The sequence below is a fragment of the Corylus avellana genome, chromosome 7 (genome assembly GCF_965113065.1).
Source record: "Corylus avellana chromosome 7, dhCorAvel1.hap1.2, whole genome shotgun sequence".
Classification (NCBI taxonomy): Eukaryota; Viridiplantae; Streptophyta; class Magnoliopsida; order Fagales; family Betulaceae; genus Corylus; species Corylus avellana.
In genome coordinates this window covers 24,778,791-24,796,623 of record NC_142496.1, presented here as the reverse complement: position 1 = coordinate 24,796,623, position 17,833 = coordinate 24,778,791, and the positions used below count along the sequence as shown (strand labels likewise).

The 17,833-nt window shown below is 35.4% G+C and overlaps 3 protein-coding genes and 1 non-coding gene across 5 annotated transcripts; 3 read left to right on the top strand and 1 right to left on the bottom strand.

Annotated features, from left to right (window-relative positions):
* The first annotated feature begins 3,485 nt into the window (after window positions 1–3,485).
* On the top strand, window positions 3,486–4,439 carry LOC132183997 (zinc finger BED domain-containing protein RICESLEEPER 1-like). Its single transcript, XM_059597474.2, has 2 exons — window positions 3,486–3,601; window positions 3,722–4,439. Exons 1-2 carry the CDS (start codon window positions 3,486–3,488, stop codon window positions 4,437–4,439), a joined length of 834 nt encoding a protein of 277 aa, XP_059453457.2.
* Window positions 4,440–6,849: 2,410 nt separating this feature from the next.
* Window positions 6,850–11,429, top strand: LOC132184242 (putative choline kinase 1). 2 transcript variants are annotated; one of them, XM_059597799.2, is made up of 8 exons: window positions 6,850–7,270; window positions 7,532–7,905; window positions 9,025–9,146; window positions 9,248–9,443; window positions 10,387–10,504; window positions 10,644–10,691; window positions 10,927–11,027; window positions 11,113–11,429. In XM_059597799.2, exons 2-8 carry the CDS (start codon window positions 7,555–7,557, stop codon window positions 11,206–11,208), a joined length of 1,032 nt encoding a protein of 343 aa, XP_059453782.2. In that variant the 5' UTR covers window positions 6,850–7,270; window positions 7,532–7,554; the 3' UTR covers window positions 11,209–11,429. The 2 variants fall into 2 exon arrangements, with proteins under 2 accessions (XP_059453782.2, XP_059453781.2); XM_059597798.2 differs by having other exon boundaries at window positions 7,515–7,905.
* Window positions 11,430–13,178: 1,749 nt separating this feature from the next.
* TRNAG-GCC (transfer RNA glycine (anticodon GCC)) lies at window positions 13,179–13,249 on the top strand. The gene has a single exon. It is a non-coding gene; the product is annotated as a tRNA-Gly (tRNA).
* Window positions 13,250–13,361: 112 nt separating this feature from the next.
* LOC132184548 (NAD(P)-binding Rossmann-fold superfamily protein) lies at window positions 13,362–17,693 on the bottom strand. Its single transcript, XM_059598224.2, has 10 exons — window positions 17,606–17,693; window positions 17,459–17,520; window positions 16,159–16,278; window positions 15,958–16,057; window positions 15,608–15,688; window positions 15,261–15,310; window positions 15,005–15,155; window positions 14,867–14,923; window positions 13,777–13,898; window positions 13,362–13,664 (listed from the first exon to the last, which is right to left on the bottom strand). The coding sequence occupies exons 1-10, from the start codon at window positions 17,675–17,677 to the stop codon at window positions 13,448–13,450; spliced, it is 1,032 nt and encodes a 343-aa protein (XP_059454207.2). The 5' UTR covers window positions 17,678–17,693; the 3' UTR covers window positions 13,362–13,447.
* Between the last annotated feature and the right edge of the window lie 140 nt (window positions 17,694–17,833).

The window sequence follows — 17,833 nt, the reverse complement described above, 5'->3', positions numbered from 1 at the left end:
AATTATTAAATTAGGTGCTTCGTGAACACAAATTTTAGCTCAAATATTAAACGAAGCAAGCTCGGCTCGGTTAGGCTCGTGAGCGCATTCGTATAAGGTTCGACTCACTTATTTTTTTATTAAGTAACTAACAATATATAGCCAATATTACTTAATAATAACAAATATTCTATATAACTTATTTTAATATATATATATATATATATATATATATATATATATATATATATATATATATATATATATATATATATAAACATCATTATTTTCTCTCTCTCTCTCCCCGTCTTTCCATCTCTGATTCTTGCTCGTCTTCTTCACCCAAACAAAAACAAGCTTTCTCCACTTAGTTGCCATCAGATAGAGAGAGAGAGTAATCATTAAAAAGACTTAGATTCAATTAGAACAAACCCAAATGAAAAGAAGAAAATCAAGCAAAAACTATTGAGAGAGATTGAGAAAGGCAAAAACTATTGAAAAATCAAATAGACCCAAACACTTTGGATCACTGCTTGTCTGGTGAGTGAGAGAGAGAGTGGGAAATGAGAGTTGGGATGAAAGATGCGCTGTGACTGGTGAGGAAGATTGAGAGAGAGACATTTATACTTTTTTTTTTAGGGGACGTTATCCCATTGTAGTCTGAATACAACTGTTAACTTGTCTCACATTGCTAATAAAACACAAATCCTCAAGTTTGCTTATCTATAAAAGGATGCATATCATCTCTCTTTGAAACCAAGTGTCTTGCTGTATTGATTTAGGCTCCATACTTGGCTAGCCATGCTAAGTAAATGTTCATATGCAAGCTGGCTTATTGAGCCATTTAAGAGTACTTAAAGTTTAAATTTATACATAAAAAAATAAATAAATATAAGAGTCAGTTCATGAGATGGCTCAACTCGACTTATTATGAACTCGAGCTCAATTTTTTGGTTCATTCTTAAGCTCGGTTCAAGTAAAATTTAAACGAGATGAGCCCGAACAAGTGAAGCTCGCTTAGACTCGGCTCGTTTACACCCTTATAGGAACCATAAACAAGTTGGGCTTTTTTCAAGGGCCGCATAAGGCGGTGACAAATAGCAAAAGAATTCGGTAAAAAGTCACGTGCGGTAAAAGCAATAACCGCCTTTAAGTGATTGTTGCTAGGGGTGTCAAAAATAGCCGGGAAACAGGAACTGGGACCGGAAAACTGGGAACCGGAAATCCGGGACCCGGTTCCGGTTCCGGTTGCAAAAAAAAAAAAAAAAATCGGGACCCCAGTTTCGGTCCTGGTTTTTGGCACCCGATCAAAACCGGGAAAACCGGAACCGGGTATTATTTTTTTTTTTATATATATATATATATATATATATTTTAATTCTTTTACTCTTAGTATCTTACGCAATACGCAGTGTTTAGGAGTTAGCACCTTAGGTTTTGATTCTTTTGAAGGTTTTCGGTGTTTTAATATATATATATATTTTAATTCTTTTACTCTTAGTATCTTACGCAATACGCAGCGTTTAGGAGTTAGCACTTTAGGTTTTGATTCTTTTGAAGGTTTTTGGTGTTTTCCCCTGTAAGTGACAAGTCCTAGGCTCTAGCCCGCAGCCCCTTTGAGTTTTCTAATTCACGCCGCCGCCCGCCAGGCTCCAGCCCCGCCTCTTCAGCTCTTCCCCTGGTTTTCCCCTGTAAGTCCCAGGCTCTAGTCCTCTTCTTCTCCGTTTCTCTTTCAGATTTTCAGATTTTATCACACCCATTCGGCCTCTCTCTTTCAATCTTTCTCCGTTTCTCGCTTCGCCTCCCTTTCTCGCTTCATCTCCATCTCTCGCTCCGTCAGGCGTCAGCCGAGCAATGAGCACTAGTAGCCAGGTCTGGACTTTTTATTTCTGGGTTTCTTTGATATTGTCTTTGATATTTTCTCTGTTGATCTATGGAAATTTTTTTTGTTTTGCTTGGTTTAGTGGATACGATTTAATCTACTCTACTTTTTAATTTTAGTGTTCATTACTTCATTTACATCATTACATGCATGTTGGCTTGTTTAATTTGGGCTTGTACATTCCCCGCTTTTCAATCCGTCTGGTGATTGTGAAGCAAAAAATTCCATTTGCGCCACATTAAAAAAAAAAAAAAAAAAAAGAAGCTCCTCTGTACCACGCCTTACTCCCATTCGGATAGTATAACATAAATAGAAATATGGCTTGGAAGCTGTTGGGTTTATTTGAATGCCACTAACATTGGTATTGAATGCCTCTGACATTGGTATCTAAACAATATTTGATGGAATTCTGACGTTGGGTTTATTGGGTTGATTGTAGTATTTATTGTTGGTAGTTTATATTTATTGTTGTAATATTTATATATATTGTTCAATTTAGTGTATAACATCTAAACACTCTTAATAGATGGAGGAGACAAATAGTCCTAGTATGCAATTGAAATGTGACAATTCTGGAACCAATCCAACTTCATCTACAAATACGTTGCAATCACAAACGGACCTATCCAGAAAACCATCGGTGAATCAGTCTATTGTATGGGATCACTTCAAAAAAATAGAACCAATTGATAAGAACAACTCTAAGGCAATGTACAATTATTGCAATAAGGTGTTAGAGTGTCACTGGAAAAATGGTACTTCAAGCATGATGAGCCACTTTACCACTAGATGTTTGACCTCTCCACTTAGAAAATCGAATATACCCAAAGGTCAAACTTTGTTGCAAATGCCACTTAAGAATACAATAGAAGGCAATCAAGGAGTAGGATTTGTGAAGTATGATCCGATTTATTTAAGAAATTTGATTGTGCGGTATTTCATCAAAGAGGAGTTGCCTTTTAAGTATGTGGAGAGTGATGGGTTTAGAGAATTGATGAATGGAATTGAACAAAGGTTCATTGTACCAAGTCGCAATACTCTACAAAAAGATTGCATGAAACTATATGAGGAAGAAAAACTTAAGTTGAAAAATATTTTGAGCGGTAAAAGGGTTTGCATAACTACTGATACATGGACATCTCTTCAAAATTTGAACTACATGGTTATTACTGCTACCTTCATAGATTTTGATTGGATAATGCATAAGAAAATAATCAAATTTGGCATGATTTCTAGTCATATAGGTGATAATCTTGGAAAATTGGTGGAGAGTACAATGATGGAGTGGGGGATTAGTACTTTGTTCACAATTACTGTTGATAATGCTACAAACAATGATGTATTGCTCAAGTTTATGATAAGGAGGTTGAAGAACTAGGCTCATTCTATTTTGGGATGTGACTTTCTTCACGTGCGGTGTGCCGCTCATATTTTAAATCTTGTTGTAACTGAAGGGTTGAAAGAATTGGGTGCTTGTGTTTCTACTATAAGGAATGCAGTGAAATTTGTAAGGTCCTCACCGGCGAGAATGACAAAGTTTAAATCATGTATAGAGCTAGAAAAGATTATATGTACGAAGATGGTATGTCTAGATGTTCAAATAAGATAGAATTCTACGTACTTAATGTTGAGATCCGCTGAGAAATATGAAAAAGCTTTTGCCCTATTTGAGGAGGATGAGGGTAAGTATTTTGTTGCTCCTAGCTCTATTGAGTGGAAAACTGCTAGGCTATTTGTGAGGTTTTTGAAATCTTTTTATAATGCCACATTGAAGTTCTTTAGTTCAAAAAATGTCACCTCCAACTCATATTTTATTCAACTTTGTATTATTCAAAATACTTTGAATGATGGTATTTGTAGTGATAATCCTATCCTTAGTTCAGTGAGTTTTGATATGAAAATAAAGTATGATAAGTATTGGGAGACTGCGGAGAGGATTAACTTATTGTTGTATATGTCATTTGTTCTTGACCCACGTTACAAGATGAAGGGGTTAGTATTTTGGTTGAAAAGATGCAATGATGCTGATTGGGCGAAATTTATCTATGACAGTGTGGACGCCCTCTTGAACCGTTTGTGGGATCAATACAATTTGTTTCATGGGGAGGATGTGTTATCTAACTCTGATGTAGGTATGCAAAGTTCAATTCCTACTTTTCCAAATGTTGATGATGAAGACTTGGAGGATCAAGCTGTGCAATATTTGAAGGTGTTCTCCCAACACCAAGAAGAGACCGACTCGGAGTGTAAGTCGGAGGTGGAACGATATTTGTCTGATCGGTGTGAAGCAGCAACCCAAGATTTTAATATCTTACTTTGGTGGAAGGTTAATGCACCCAAATATCCTATTATCGCAGAGGTAACCCGTGATGTATTAGCTATTCTTATTTTCACTGTTGCATCTGAGTCTGCCTTCAGCATTGGAGGACGTATATTAGATTCATTTAGGAGTTCATTATCTCCACTTACAGTTGAGGCCTTGATTTGCACACAAGACTGGTTAAAGGGCTGCTCAAATAACATTGAGGAGCTGCAAAAGTTTATGGGAATGGAAAGCTATGATGAGCCTGGTAACTAGGGGTGTCAACCCGGTCCGGTTTTCCGGTTTTTGGCCAAAACCGGAACCGGAACCGGGGTACCCCGGTTCTTGGTTTTGGGAAACCGGAACCGGAACCGGGACCCCGGTTAACCGGGGTCCCGGTTTTACCCGGTCCGGTACCCGGTTTTTGAAAATAATTAGTGTTTGGGGCTTATTTTAGGTGTTGGGCCTAAAATAAGCCCATTATTTTTTTCATAAGTTAGCTCATTTAAAAAAGAAACTATTAATCTTTTTGTCTAAATTAAAGAGGCTTTATTGTGATTGTTTCAAATAATTAAAAAATAAACCTAAAAAAGCATAAAAATCCTAAATAATCAATGTTTTTGCCTATATGAGCCTTAAAAATAAAAATTCAAATTTTTTAAAATACCCTAAACATAATTTTAAATTAGATACATAAAAAAAACATTAAAACAATAAAAAGTATTGTTTTATATATATACTGAGTATTGCGTAATACTAAGAGTAAAAGAATTAAAATATATATATATATATATATATATATATATATATATATATATATATATATATATATATATATATATATATATATATATTATTTAATACCCGGTTCCGGTTTTCCCGGTTTTGACCGGGTGCCAAAAACCGGGACCGGAACCGGGGTCCCGGTTTTTTTTTTTTTTGAAACCGGAACCGGAACCGGGTCCCGGTTTTCCGGTTTCCGGTTTCCCGGTCCCGGTTCCGGTTTCCCGGTTATTTTTGACACCCCTACTGGTAACTAAATGATTATAAATTCATTACTTTTTATTATTTACTATGTTTTCATAGTTTGACATTTTATATATTATGATATTAAAATGTCATGATTTTAATATTAACCATTCTTAACTTTGTTTGTTGTTTTATTCACAGAATATAGCTAGAAGATTTATAAAGCTCGTGTGACATGCTGGATGATTTGATGATTTTTGAAGCTTGCGTAATATTGTCTTTGTAATATGTTTGTGAACTATTTTTATTGTGAGTATATTTCTTTTGATTGGTAGATTATTTAAATACTTGTTTTATTTTTTTATTTTTTTGGGTTTTGAATTGTTGTAGTAAGGGGTATTTATTTCTTGTGCATGTTGATTTGTTTACATACTTGTTTTTACTTTTTATTGTTTTAATGTTTTCTTTATGTATCTAATTTAAAATTATTTTTAGGGTATTTTAAAAAATTTGAATTTTTATTTCTAAGGCTCATATAGGCAAAAACATTGATTCTTTAGGATTTTTATGCTTTTTTAGGTTTATTTTTTAATTATTTGAAACAATCACAATAAAACCTCTTTAATTTAGACAAAAAGATTAATAGCTTTTTTTTTTTTAAATGAGCTAATTTATGAAAAAAAATAATGGGCTTATTTTAGGCCCAATACCTAAAATAAGCCCTAAACACTAATTATTTTCAAAAACAAGGTACTGGACAGGGTAAAACCGGAACCGGCCGGGAATCGGGTCCCCGGTTAATCGGGGTCCCGGTTTTGGTTCTAGTTTTGGCCAAAAACTGGAAAACCAGACCGAGTTGACACTCCTAATTGTTGCTGCAAATAATTGGTTATTTGGGTCTTTGCTTACTCAGTTGTGGACAGTAGACCTATAATTCCACCTTTAAAATTGTTTAATTTTACAAATATAGCAGCACAAATGACCAAGGGACCACACTACACAACGTAGATGAGATGCTCTCGCAAGTACACTCATTCCAGCCATTTTTTGTCTAATTCAAGTTTTCTATTAACCATCATCCTTTAATTTATAGCCATTGACTTAAGCATTAGAGGAGCCTTATCGGCACTCCGATAAGCTTCCTTGCTCAACTAATTAATGTTACAGGTACTCTCAATCAGAGTCTCGACGTCCAGTCAACTGAATCAACCACCCCAAAACAAACATTTTACTTGGTGAATGGCAAGGTCAGGATAGATTCCAAAGGGATAAAAAGCATAGGCGAGTCTTAGAAATTCCAAAAAGAAGAAAAGACATTTAAGCAAAATCTTCTTGGGGGCTAGCCGGATAGGGGGATTTTTAAAACTCAAGGGGGTCCCTTGAGAGAGGTGTTATAACTTCCACGTTGAATTAAATTAATTAATATTTATCAGCACAAGTATCTTCCTCTTTGTCAATAAACAATATTCACACGCAGACAGCACCACACGCATTTTCAACGTTGAAATCTATGAATAATAATAATATCCCACGCGTTTCGTCACGCTGTGGGAAGAAGTCCCAACCCTTTTTCCTCCTTTAAACGGCGTTTAGTTCTTTTCACACTGTGGGGGGCTAGCTGTACGAAGCAACGGTTGTATTAACTTAAATTAGTTAAAGACTTAACCCACTTGGTCGCTTGCCCCTTGGTTCAACTTAAAGACTTTTCTTACAAAAAAAACTTAAAGACTTTAACTTCGTTGCGAACCGGTCAGTTTCAGTTCGGTAGTAATCTGAGCTGGCCCAGAATCTTCGTCAAGATTCAACTCCTGCTGGGTTTTCTAAACGTGGCAACTTCCTATTTGTTGGATATGGGGTCTCTGATTCCGATGCGTGGCAATATAATCCGAGGGAGCCAGATATTAATATTGCCATCTGATTCTTCTAGCAATTAGCAAACAAGGAAAAGGAAATTCTTGGTCCCATTCACACAATCATATCCCATAATTTTATTATCTCTGATTCTGAAGTGCTAATTATTCTATTGAATAGCATAAACTTGTTCATTTCTGAGTTTAAAATATAAGCTCACAACAAGTCTAGCCTCGCTCTTGCAACTCTTTGTTCCTTGAGGAAAGTCTTTCATTTGCGCATATCGGGTGAGTTTCAATGCCATTACTCCGGTTCTATACGATTGTTTTTCCAGTTCTATCCAAGTTTTCTTGTTTACAAAAGAAAAAAAAAAAAAAAAAAAGAAGTTTTCTTGAAGTGGGTTCTTTCAATTTCCTTATGTTATTATAATATTGTTTTGAACTTTCTCTGTAATCGGTTCGGTTGATTTGACTTTCTGGGTAGATTAAATTTTATACTAACAATGTTTTGGTTTCTCTGTTTATGTCGCAGGTTGAAATCTGTTACAGTTCCTTCATAGTATTGAAGCACCATGGTCATAATGACAAATGGGTTTGTCAAAGGTTGTCTTCCTGAGGAACTAAAGAGAGTGCTTCGATCAGTGGCTGCCAGCTGGGGCGACGTGATCGATGATATGGGTGCCTTGTGTGTCATCCGATTAAGCGGCGCAATGACTAATGAGGTTTACCAGATAAACTGGCCGACAAAGAACGGCGAGATCGTCAGAAAAGTCTTGGTTCGGATTTATGGTGAAGGCGTGGAAGTTTTCTTTAACAGAGACGATGAGATTAGGACGTTTGAGTGCGTGTCAAAGCACGGGCAGGGGCCGCGCCTTCTCGGGCGGTTCCCAGATGGGCGGGTCGAGGAGTTCATTCATGCTAGAGTATGTGAATTTGTGAATTATGATTATTATGTTATTTCTGAATTTTTGTGTTTTTATTTTGGCTATAAAATTCAAAGTGGTGAAAGCATGAATTGGAATTTAGATTTGATTAGAGTGGATGTGCTTTAATGATTATATTCTTTTCTTGACTTCATTATGCCTGCTTTAATCATGACAGCTTCTCTCTTTTTGCCTTTTCGTTTTGTTTCTTTTTCTTTTCGGCTATTTTGATGGGTAATTACAATTTACGGCAATTGAATTAAAATGATAATTTTATTAAGGCATCTTTGAATAGAATCAGTGGGGAAAAATAAGGAAGAAAGACTTCAGCACTCAGGCCTGAGAAATTTTAGCCATCCTTTAAGATTGTTAAGTGATGGGTTTTATTAAACCATTCTTTTTATTTGATTATTAAACACACACACACACACATACATATTCTCTTTCCTTCCTCTAGATACATATTAAGATGAGAAAAGTCCAATCAATCAAGAACCATATCAGATATTTCTTGTGCAGTATGGCTACAAAAGCACTAGGCAAACTAGTGAGGAAGTTAATTTAAGATGGTTCTTGAGGTTGAGTAAAAGAATGTGAATCTAACTTGCAGCCATAAATATCTTATCATAGAAAAAATTAATCTATAAGCTTGTTCCTTGGGCCAAAATTTACCCAATAACAGTGAAGCAAGTGCATTAAGTATAGATCTTGTACTGCTGTTTTCTCTGTTTATCCATCTTATACTAACTCAGTATGATCAATTGTTGGATAGAAGAGTTTTTTTTTAATGATAATTTCTGCTCTTCCACACTCCATTTATTGGTCAGGGTATTCCATTTATTGTAGTAATTGTAACTTGACAAATTTTGAAATGGAACAAGAAGTATTGAATTCGAGAAGCCGTCTTTGGTTCAAGTCAAATTCACCTACTTTTTTTTTTTTTTTTTTTTTTTTGGGTCCTTCTTTTTAAATTTCTTCAATTTAACTCAGAGTTTGCATCTTTGGATAGAATAAATGACATTAGATTACTTTAGGGCAGCGCTTTACCTCACCCATTATCTATCCTTGCAGAAGGTTGTTTTGGATAACATTTTTTTTCTTATTTTTGGTGATCTTCAGACATTATCAGCTGCTGACCTCCGAAATCCTGAAATTTCTGCCCTCATAGCAGCTAAGATGAGAGAGTTCCACACTCTTGATATGCCCGGTCCAAAGAATGTATTCCTATGGGACAGAATGAGGTATAGATATATATTATCAAAAGTTAAAGAATATGTAAAACAAGTTAAAAATCCCCTCTCAAATATGAAGATATCTAAAGCCCTATTTGTTCCTTCCTCAGAAACTGGCTTCGCGAGGCCAAAAGTTTGTGTTCTTCCCAAGACACAAAGGAATTTAGCTTGGATACTCTAGGGGAGGAAATTAGTATGCTGCAGAAAGAGTTGTCGCATGATCATCTAGATGTTGGATTTTGTCACAATGACGTGCAATATGGTAACATAATGATGGATGAAGAGACAAGATCAATCACTATCATTGTAAGTTTGTTCCTGTATAGGATTTATTCTTCTACCTTGTACTCTATAGATTAGAGAACTACAGTTAACCCCTCAGACAGGTGAAGCTTTTAAAATCCTTAATGTTGTTCTTAAATCTTGAACAACATCTGTCTTTTTGCTATTGCTAGTCAAAAGAAATGGAGAAGCATGGGTTCAAGCACCTTTGGACTTATGGCCTTCTGATTCTATGTGTAACTTACTAGCCATAAAAGGTGTTTAACACTAAGCACAGTGCAATAATATTATAAACTGCAATTTTACTCATCTAAAAAGACCACTTTATAGATTGTAATTTTGGTGCAAGAAGGATTCTTAGTCCCCCCCAAAAAAATACTTACTTTCCAAATTTATTCCAAAACATACATTAAGAACTCATTCAAAAATACATACTTTCCAAATTTATTCCAAAACATACATTAAGAACTCATTCAATCTGATCTGCACAGCTTCAAATTTCTTTTTTATACAAAAACTGCAAATGATGTTTGTATAATATTTTTTTCCTTTTTGATGAGTAACGGATGATGTTGTGTGGTATTTGTACTTGTTGGTAAGTATCGAATGATGTTTGTATATTGACATTGAATCTTTAAATAATAGCAATGCCTTTTTTTTAGGTATGAATGAATTCATCCTCTTCCATCCTGGATTATGAGAACAGGATAGTATTTAAACTTGGCCTAGAGTTAATTCATTTTCAATGCCTTAAAAATGAATTTTCTTGACTGCAAGCAAAATTCTCCACATCTCTAGCCTGGCAATTGACTCATGATTTTGTGCATTCATGTTTCTAGCAATGCAGTGCAAGCTTTCTTGTCTTTTCTGGGTTATCAAAAAAAAGTCACATTTACGAGACTAAATGTATGACCCCGTCATAACGAGTGCATTTGTATCCCTGATGTTATTTTGTTCATTTTCACAGGATTACGAGTATTCAAGTTACAACCCCATTGCTTATGACCTTGCAAATCATTTCTGTGAAATGGCAGCAAATTACCATTCTGAGACACCTCATGTTTTAGACTATAGTAAATATCCAGGTAAATGTTGATACTTCTGTCGTTCTGTGTATTTCACTGCATCCAAAATTACCTTTTCCTTACTTCAATATGTAAGATATGAATAAGGTGCACAATTGGTACTAAGTTGTTTGTTTTACTTCATTGCATTTGGTATCAGATCTGGAGGAGCGCCAAAGATTTGTCCGCATATATTTGACTTCAACAGGTTAGCCCATTAGTTTCCTATTTGGACCAATGACTTTTATGAACAAAAAGGATCTGGAATTGTGCTTTGGTTTGGGATGAGTTCCACCCAATTATATACTGAAAACCTATCAGAAACCATTGTATAGCTAGATAATCCAGTGGCCCTTTTTCCAAATAAAATGTTTATCTGCTGAAAATTAATAATGATTCTCATTCTTCTTATACTTAAAAACATCTGCATCATTGGTGTACAGGCGATGTACCCACTGAGGAACAAGTGGAGAAGGTAGTCCAGGATGTGGAGAAATACACTCTTGCAAACCATCTCTTTTGGGGCATATGGGGAATTATTTCAGTAAGCATTCCCACATCTCTTTTCAATCTTAATTATAAGCATGAGAGAGTGAAATAGCAAGATAAACCTTGTGCTTTGTCTGCAGGATTATGTGAACAAGATTGATTTCGACTACAAGGAATATGCAAGGCAGAGATTTCAACAGTACCGGCTGAGGAAACCGGCATTATTGGATTCTTGATTTTGAATGTTTCTGTAGCATATGCCACAATGAAGTGCTTGGCAATCTTTTACTGATGAACTCATCTAAATATTTTGTGTTTATCTGTATTTAGTTTTGTAACAGTCTAAACGTGTAATAACCAGCATAAGCCGCTGAGAAGGTGGTGTTTTGGATCCATTTGTAACATTATATTAACTTGGTATAAAAGAGTGCTTGTATGTACCCTTTTCAATTTCCCATTTTGCCTCTCCCTATTCTTACCCAACCGTTTTTCATTGAGAGGGAAAATAAGGACTTCAAGCAAACCATCTTTGAAATTTGTAAAATGTTGAGTTTGAGAGGATATTTCAAACTGATAAGCAACAAAGGGGCACACCATTTTTCATTGAGATGGTTTGTTGCTGTGAGCAACTGTAATTCCTGGGAGAAAGTAACGATTTATGGAATTATAAATTTAAGAGGAAGAGGGTAAAATGTGGACTTGCAAGTTAAGTATGGATAAGCTTGCAGGCTTTGGGGTGGCTAGGAACGAAATCTAAGTTTTAGAACTTAAGAGTTCTGGGAGACCAGAATGTCTCGTTCTCGTTCAAACGAGACATGATGCCACTTGTTGATTAGTAGTGAGCGCGGGAAAACAAACGGTCGGTCGCGGCGTGTTCAAAATTTCAAATAGAGGAAAATATCGGTCAAACAACAAAGCATCTCCAAGTGTCAAGCTTGGATTGAATCATTGATGATATCTAGGTGTCAAGGTTGGATCAAATCATCAATGAAGATGGACTGCCATAAATTTGTCATGTGCAAAAGAGATTGATTGGACACTCGTTTTAATGCCAAGTGACAGGTCCCGTTCAAACAAAACGGTATTTCCCGATGTCAACTTTTACATAGAATGACGTGACGCTAACTTGACGTGAATTTAATGCGTATGACCCAATGTCGTTCGAATAGAAGCATATCCCAAACTATACCGTGGTAGTTTTCAATGACATCTATGTCTAGTAGTATGTTTTATGCATGAGATTAGGAAAGCTAATTATACGCACATTTTCAATGTTTAAAGCTAAAGCAAGGTCTCTCTCTATAGCTAAGGAAAAATGACAGCATTGGTGTTTTATCTTAAAATAATTTTATTGCATTTCCTTTGTATTTATGAAAGTCATAACATGTGTTAAAGGAAGTTCTAACTAAACTTTCGAAAAATAGCATTGATGCCAAAGGCTTTTAGTAAAAAGAGAGGATTTTTTCAAATAAGGGTTGATTAGAAAAGTCGTGGACTCATAGTTCCACATGTAAATGTTTATTTTACAGCTATAGTTGATCATAAGACAAGCAAGTCGGACATCGAGACATGTGTGTATAATATGACTGGTCGAATCATAGGGTCAAACTCTTGGGAGTCCCATGCTGGGGACTTGGTCTTTATAAATCTTGTTATGTGGGCCTGCGTGCCATTTTGCTATTGTATAATTTTGTATTAGTTATGAATATGAACAATAATGTAATTAAGTTATGTGAATGAAGTTACCGCAACTCACTCTTCACTGAGTTCTTTTGCAATTTATCACTGCCTTGTGCGGCTTTGAAAAATGTCTGACTTGCTTATGGTTCTTTTGGGACCATGGGCAACACTATTGCCTGCTGTTAAGTCCTTTTGAACCTAATCCAGAATTTGTTCCTGTTTTTGTACTGCGTTTACCATTTGAGCTTTGTTGTCGGAGTACTCACCCCTTTTGAAGTCTTTTAATCATGTAACCCGCTTTCCCTTATTTGATTAAAAAAAAAAAAAAGTTAAGTTATTTTTTAGTGTTCTGCTAATTTTTGAAGTATGTGAAATTGTGGATAATCACAACAATCTTAGCTTCCATAGCTAAAGAAATTCTTAAAAATCATTGGCTGAAGTATGATGGTACATGCCAAATCCTCAAAGTTCTCAAATTTTATCTATCATTTATCTAAAACTTATGTTTGCTGAAAACTAACATCAAGCACCAGTGGTCTAGTGGTAGAATAGTACCCTGCCACGGTACAGACCCGGGTTCGATTCCCGGCTGGTGCATTTTATGATTTTTGAATGTGAAATTAAAAGTTTAAACTAAACTTTTGTTCTAAAGAGAGAAATTTAATAAGCAACAAACCATATATATATATATATATAAACACGCAAAATCTGAAGTTTGGATACCTTCACCCTTAAAACTGGCTTGAACCTGAAGTTTAACATTGAATATCTCGAAACACAAATGGAAATGTCTTTTTAACTTTGAGAAGAGAGAGAGGACAAGGAACGGAGACTGTCAACAATGGAATCGATTATCCCATGAGAGCCACCAGTCGCTGTAAACATAAGGTGTTTAGGTGCTTCAGCTCTATCAAAATAAAATGCACCTGGTACCAATTTTTCTTTTGGTTGTGTAGCCAACCAAAGAATCGTGTCTGCACCTTCCTCACTTGTTCTAAGCTTTCCTGAAAACCTGGAAGACATTTACGGTAAAAAAAGATTACGAACAAGAGAAAAAACCAAAGAAAGAGTACCAAGGTGAACTGGAGGAATTCGAAATGTAATTAGAAGAATAATTTCCTTACGAGTTAGAGAAATCAGGCAAGCTCTTAGCAACTCCAGGTGTCTCAGCCCAACCGGGGTGCATCGAATAGAATCCAATCCCTTTATTCTTGTAGATTTCAGCCCATTTTTCTGTTAATGCTACCTGACAAGTGACAAAGGATAACCATTTGATAGATTTTCATATTCTATGCCAGTGCCACACTCAGACAGTAAGACTGACGAATTTCTCCACTGCAGACATTTTGAATTCTACAATGAACAGGAGTATTGAATTTTAATTTGGTACAAAATTGTTATATAAATTAAAATATTCATTACAAGAAACAACTAATAGTGTGCTCCTCCATATGGAAGTGGTGTAAAATTGACTTGAACTTGAGGTTTTAGCCTCATCAATTTACTGCTGTGTAACCAAAGATGTTTTGAAGATGGAATAACACTGCAGGCATACTTATTTCAATCACTCAAAAAGTAAGTAAAGAAAAAAGAAAAGAAAAAAAGAGCGACGTTCTCCAAAACCCAGTGGAAGCTACAAAACCAACAAGTAGTGTTGATTTATAGTTTTCAAGGAAATAGTAAATCTGCGTATTTCTATTAAATGTATAGTAATGAAGGAGAAAAACTCCAACCCAAATTGCTGAACATACAGCAAAGTGAAGTAGTAGAAGCAGCTTCACTGACTTTTCCTTCGTACTGCATAATAATTTTTTATGAGATATTCACTATGATAGTCGGTGGCAGAGTTCCTGTTAGCTCTACCATAAAGCATTGCTTGAACATGCTATTCTAACCTTTTTGTTTTCAACCTTTTAGTATGTTAGGTTTTTGGGGTTGGCAATTTCAGTGTCAAAACATGTTTTGTTGTAACCATTAGGTTTAGGGTTGAGTTGGGATTTTTAATAAAGGCACGAAAGGGGATGCAATGAAAATACACACGAAATATACAAAAGACATAAACCTAAATCAGCTGCCAGCTACCAAGCACCGAGACTTGCGAAACATAAATCTAGAGCTCAGCAATCATAAAAATAGTTATATAATAAAAATAAAATAAAAGATCGTAGTGCCAGATGTAAGAAGGTCTATGTATAGATATTCAATTTAACTGACCTGAACTCGCTTGTTTCGAGCATACTGTTCCACCCCATCGAACTTGCTATCACTAAACTGCATTAAGACATTTAATTGGAAATTTCATAAGCACAGAATGGGCAAATTGAAGCTTCTGGAAATCCAAAAAAGCAGTACCTGTAAATCCTTGGTCAAAGGTGATGTGTACATTCCACCAGAGGACACTGTGATAACGCGGACATCAGGTGCAGCTTTCTCCAGTAATGGTAGCATCAACTCTGTCATGGCGTAGGTGCCTAAAACATTTACAGCGAAATTTAACTCGAACCTGGAATTTTAGAAGTTATTAAAAATAAAACTCATCAATTTTCTGCATTCAGAAAAGGATACAACGAATAAAGTTTATTTTTGCACACAGTTGATAAGGACACACCCTTCTGATGTAGTAACTCGTTTATTCTCAAGCAAGCCAGCATTGTTAACCTACAGGCAGTTATATTTTCCATATTAGATTTCCAGTCAAATTGATGTAAATTACTGCAAAATGCAGTAAAAATAATTGCAAGATTTATCAAGAATGATGGTTTGTGATTAAATATTGCCAGAGAAAAGGAAACAAAGTAAAGAGAGAGAACTCTGCATAAATTAAGAGAAAGAAACGAGATTAAAAAAAGGTTCCATTACTGGTGGACCAATAAATCAAGACGGCTAATTTTGAAAATTATCCACCTTAATCAAAACGATATTCTGTTTGTAGTAGGAAGAAAAAGGTAACTTTACCAGTACATGAATTGGCAAATCCTTTGACGAAAATCTAGATGCAAAAGACTTGATATCACTGACAGATGAAAGATCACATACCTGCAAGCCAAATTTATTAATAAGCCGCATGAGCAAAGCCCAGAGTTCATTGAGATCATTGCAGTTAAAAAGTAAAAGAAAGAGAGAGTCTTGCAGATATTAACCATTGCTTAATCTGAAAGAAAATAGTGTACTTGGATTCATTGACTCCTATATTATACATATAAAGCCCTCAAAAGCAACCTTAAACAACAACTAAGAAGGAGAGGAAAATTAGGGAAAAAAATTAAAAGAAAAGAGAAACTTTTGATCTAGATGAAGCAGAATACCTCCAAATGTACATTTGTGTTGCCTGTTGTAGACTGAATTTCAGAAAGTGCAGCTTCTCCTCTCTCCTTATTACGACATACCATAAAGACAGTTGCTCCACTGGAATATAAACACACACACACACTAATATATATTAGCTATCTAACAACTTAAGCTCAAAACATTTAGGGATAAAAGAGAAGTCAAATCATGATCAACACCGTGAAGCAAGACCCTCAGCGGTTGCATAACCAATGCCGGAATTTGCTCCAGTAACTATGCAATTCTTCCCATCTATTCTTGTCTCCATATCCTCTGCATTGAACTTCTTTGAATGTTCACTACAAAGCAAACAATACATAAAAACTTGGAAACGCAAGACCATAAATTTTTTTTACATGAATTTTAAATTTCAAACAATGAATACTCTTATAAAAAGCTTTGGCACATAAAACATTGTGGTAGGTGGATAGAGATCCCCAACAGTTTCACTGTTCGGATTGCTAGCAATTTGGGCAACAAATGTGAGAGAGCTTTTATAGAACTACTTACCTAAGTAAGTAAGTAGATGGGTCTCATATAAAGTTTCTCACAACAATTTGGGCAGAAAGTTGCTGGAGATCTCAATAGGTGATCAAAACTGGAAACTTGACAACCTTATTGAGGTGTAATTTGCAACACATATTCAACACCCATATAGTGATATCCTCACCTCCCCCCCCTCCCCCCCCCCCAAAAAAAAAAAAGAAAAAAGAAAAGAGCAATGAAAAAGCAAAGATTGTTTTGGATATATTAATATGGGGAAAATACACTTTACTCCCCTGAACTATCTACCTATTTGCACTTTTAACCCCAATGTTTAAAAAGCGAACACTTTACCCCCAAATTTCTAAATTGTTGTAATTCGATCATTCTGGCATTTTTTATTTATTTATTTATTTTTCCAAAATGCCCCCATTCCAAGTTAAAAAATAAAAAATAAATTAAAAAAATTAAAATTAAGGGGTGGCCGAAGCCACCCCAGGCCCAATTGGGGGTGGCCGGCCACCCCTTAATTTTTAATTTTTTTTTAAAAATTTAAATTTAAATTTTATTTATTTATTTATTTTTTTAATTGCAACAATTTGGAAGTTTGTGGGTAAAGTGTCACTTTTTAAACATTTGAGTTAAAAGTGTAAATTGGTGAATAGTTCATGGGTAAAATGTATTTTCCCCTATTAATCAATGTAAGCTGCATTTTCTCAATCTCAACCCAAGCTTCCTGACAGTTAAAGAAGAAGACCAAAAAAATAAAAGAACATCCTATTAACTCAAAGACTCAAAACCCATTTGAACAAACAACTAAAATAGTGAGATTAAGCATCAATGAACCCACAACTTATCTATTTTAGCTTAAGATAACAATAAGCAGATAAATGGAAGATCGTATCAACGTTTACAACTATTTAACTATATAATATTTCCTTAATTCCCTAACAACCCAAAAAGACAAGAAAACGAAAAGAGACAAAATGAGCTTACATGAAACCAGCTTTGGTGAAATTCAGGTATCCATATATACCAAAAGCAGTAGATCTCCATGTCTGTTTTTAACAAAAAAAAAGAATGATATATAATTGTATACGATGTAAATGTCTTTATTAAAAACAAAGAATTGAGAGTGCGCACCTTGAGAAGGAACATCGCGAGTGATCCAATGGAGACGTGAATTTGAATTTGCAGCGTTGCACTATTTTCCATGCCTTTTGGAGTGCGTTCGAATAACCCGGGTGTTTGGTGACTTGCGCGCGTGGACGTGGGCTAGCCTAGTGTTTTGCCACGTCGCCGAAAATGTCAGCCATACCTTTTCCTGGGCTTGGAAGATCGTTAACAATACGGGCTTTTGGCCCAGTATTG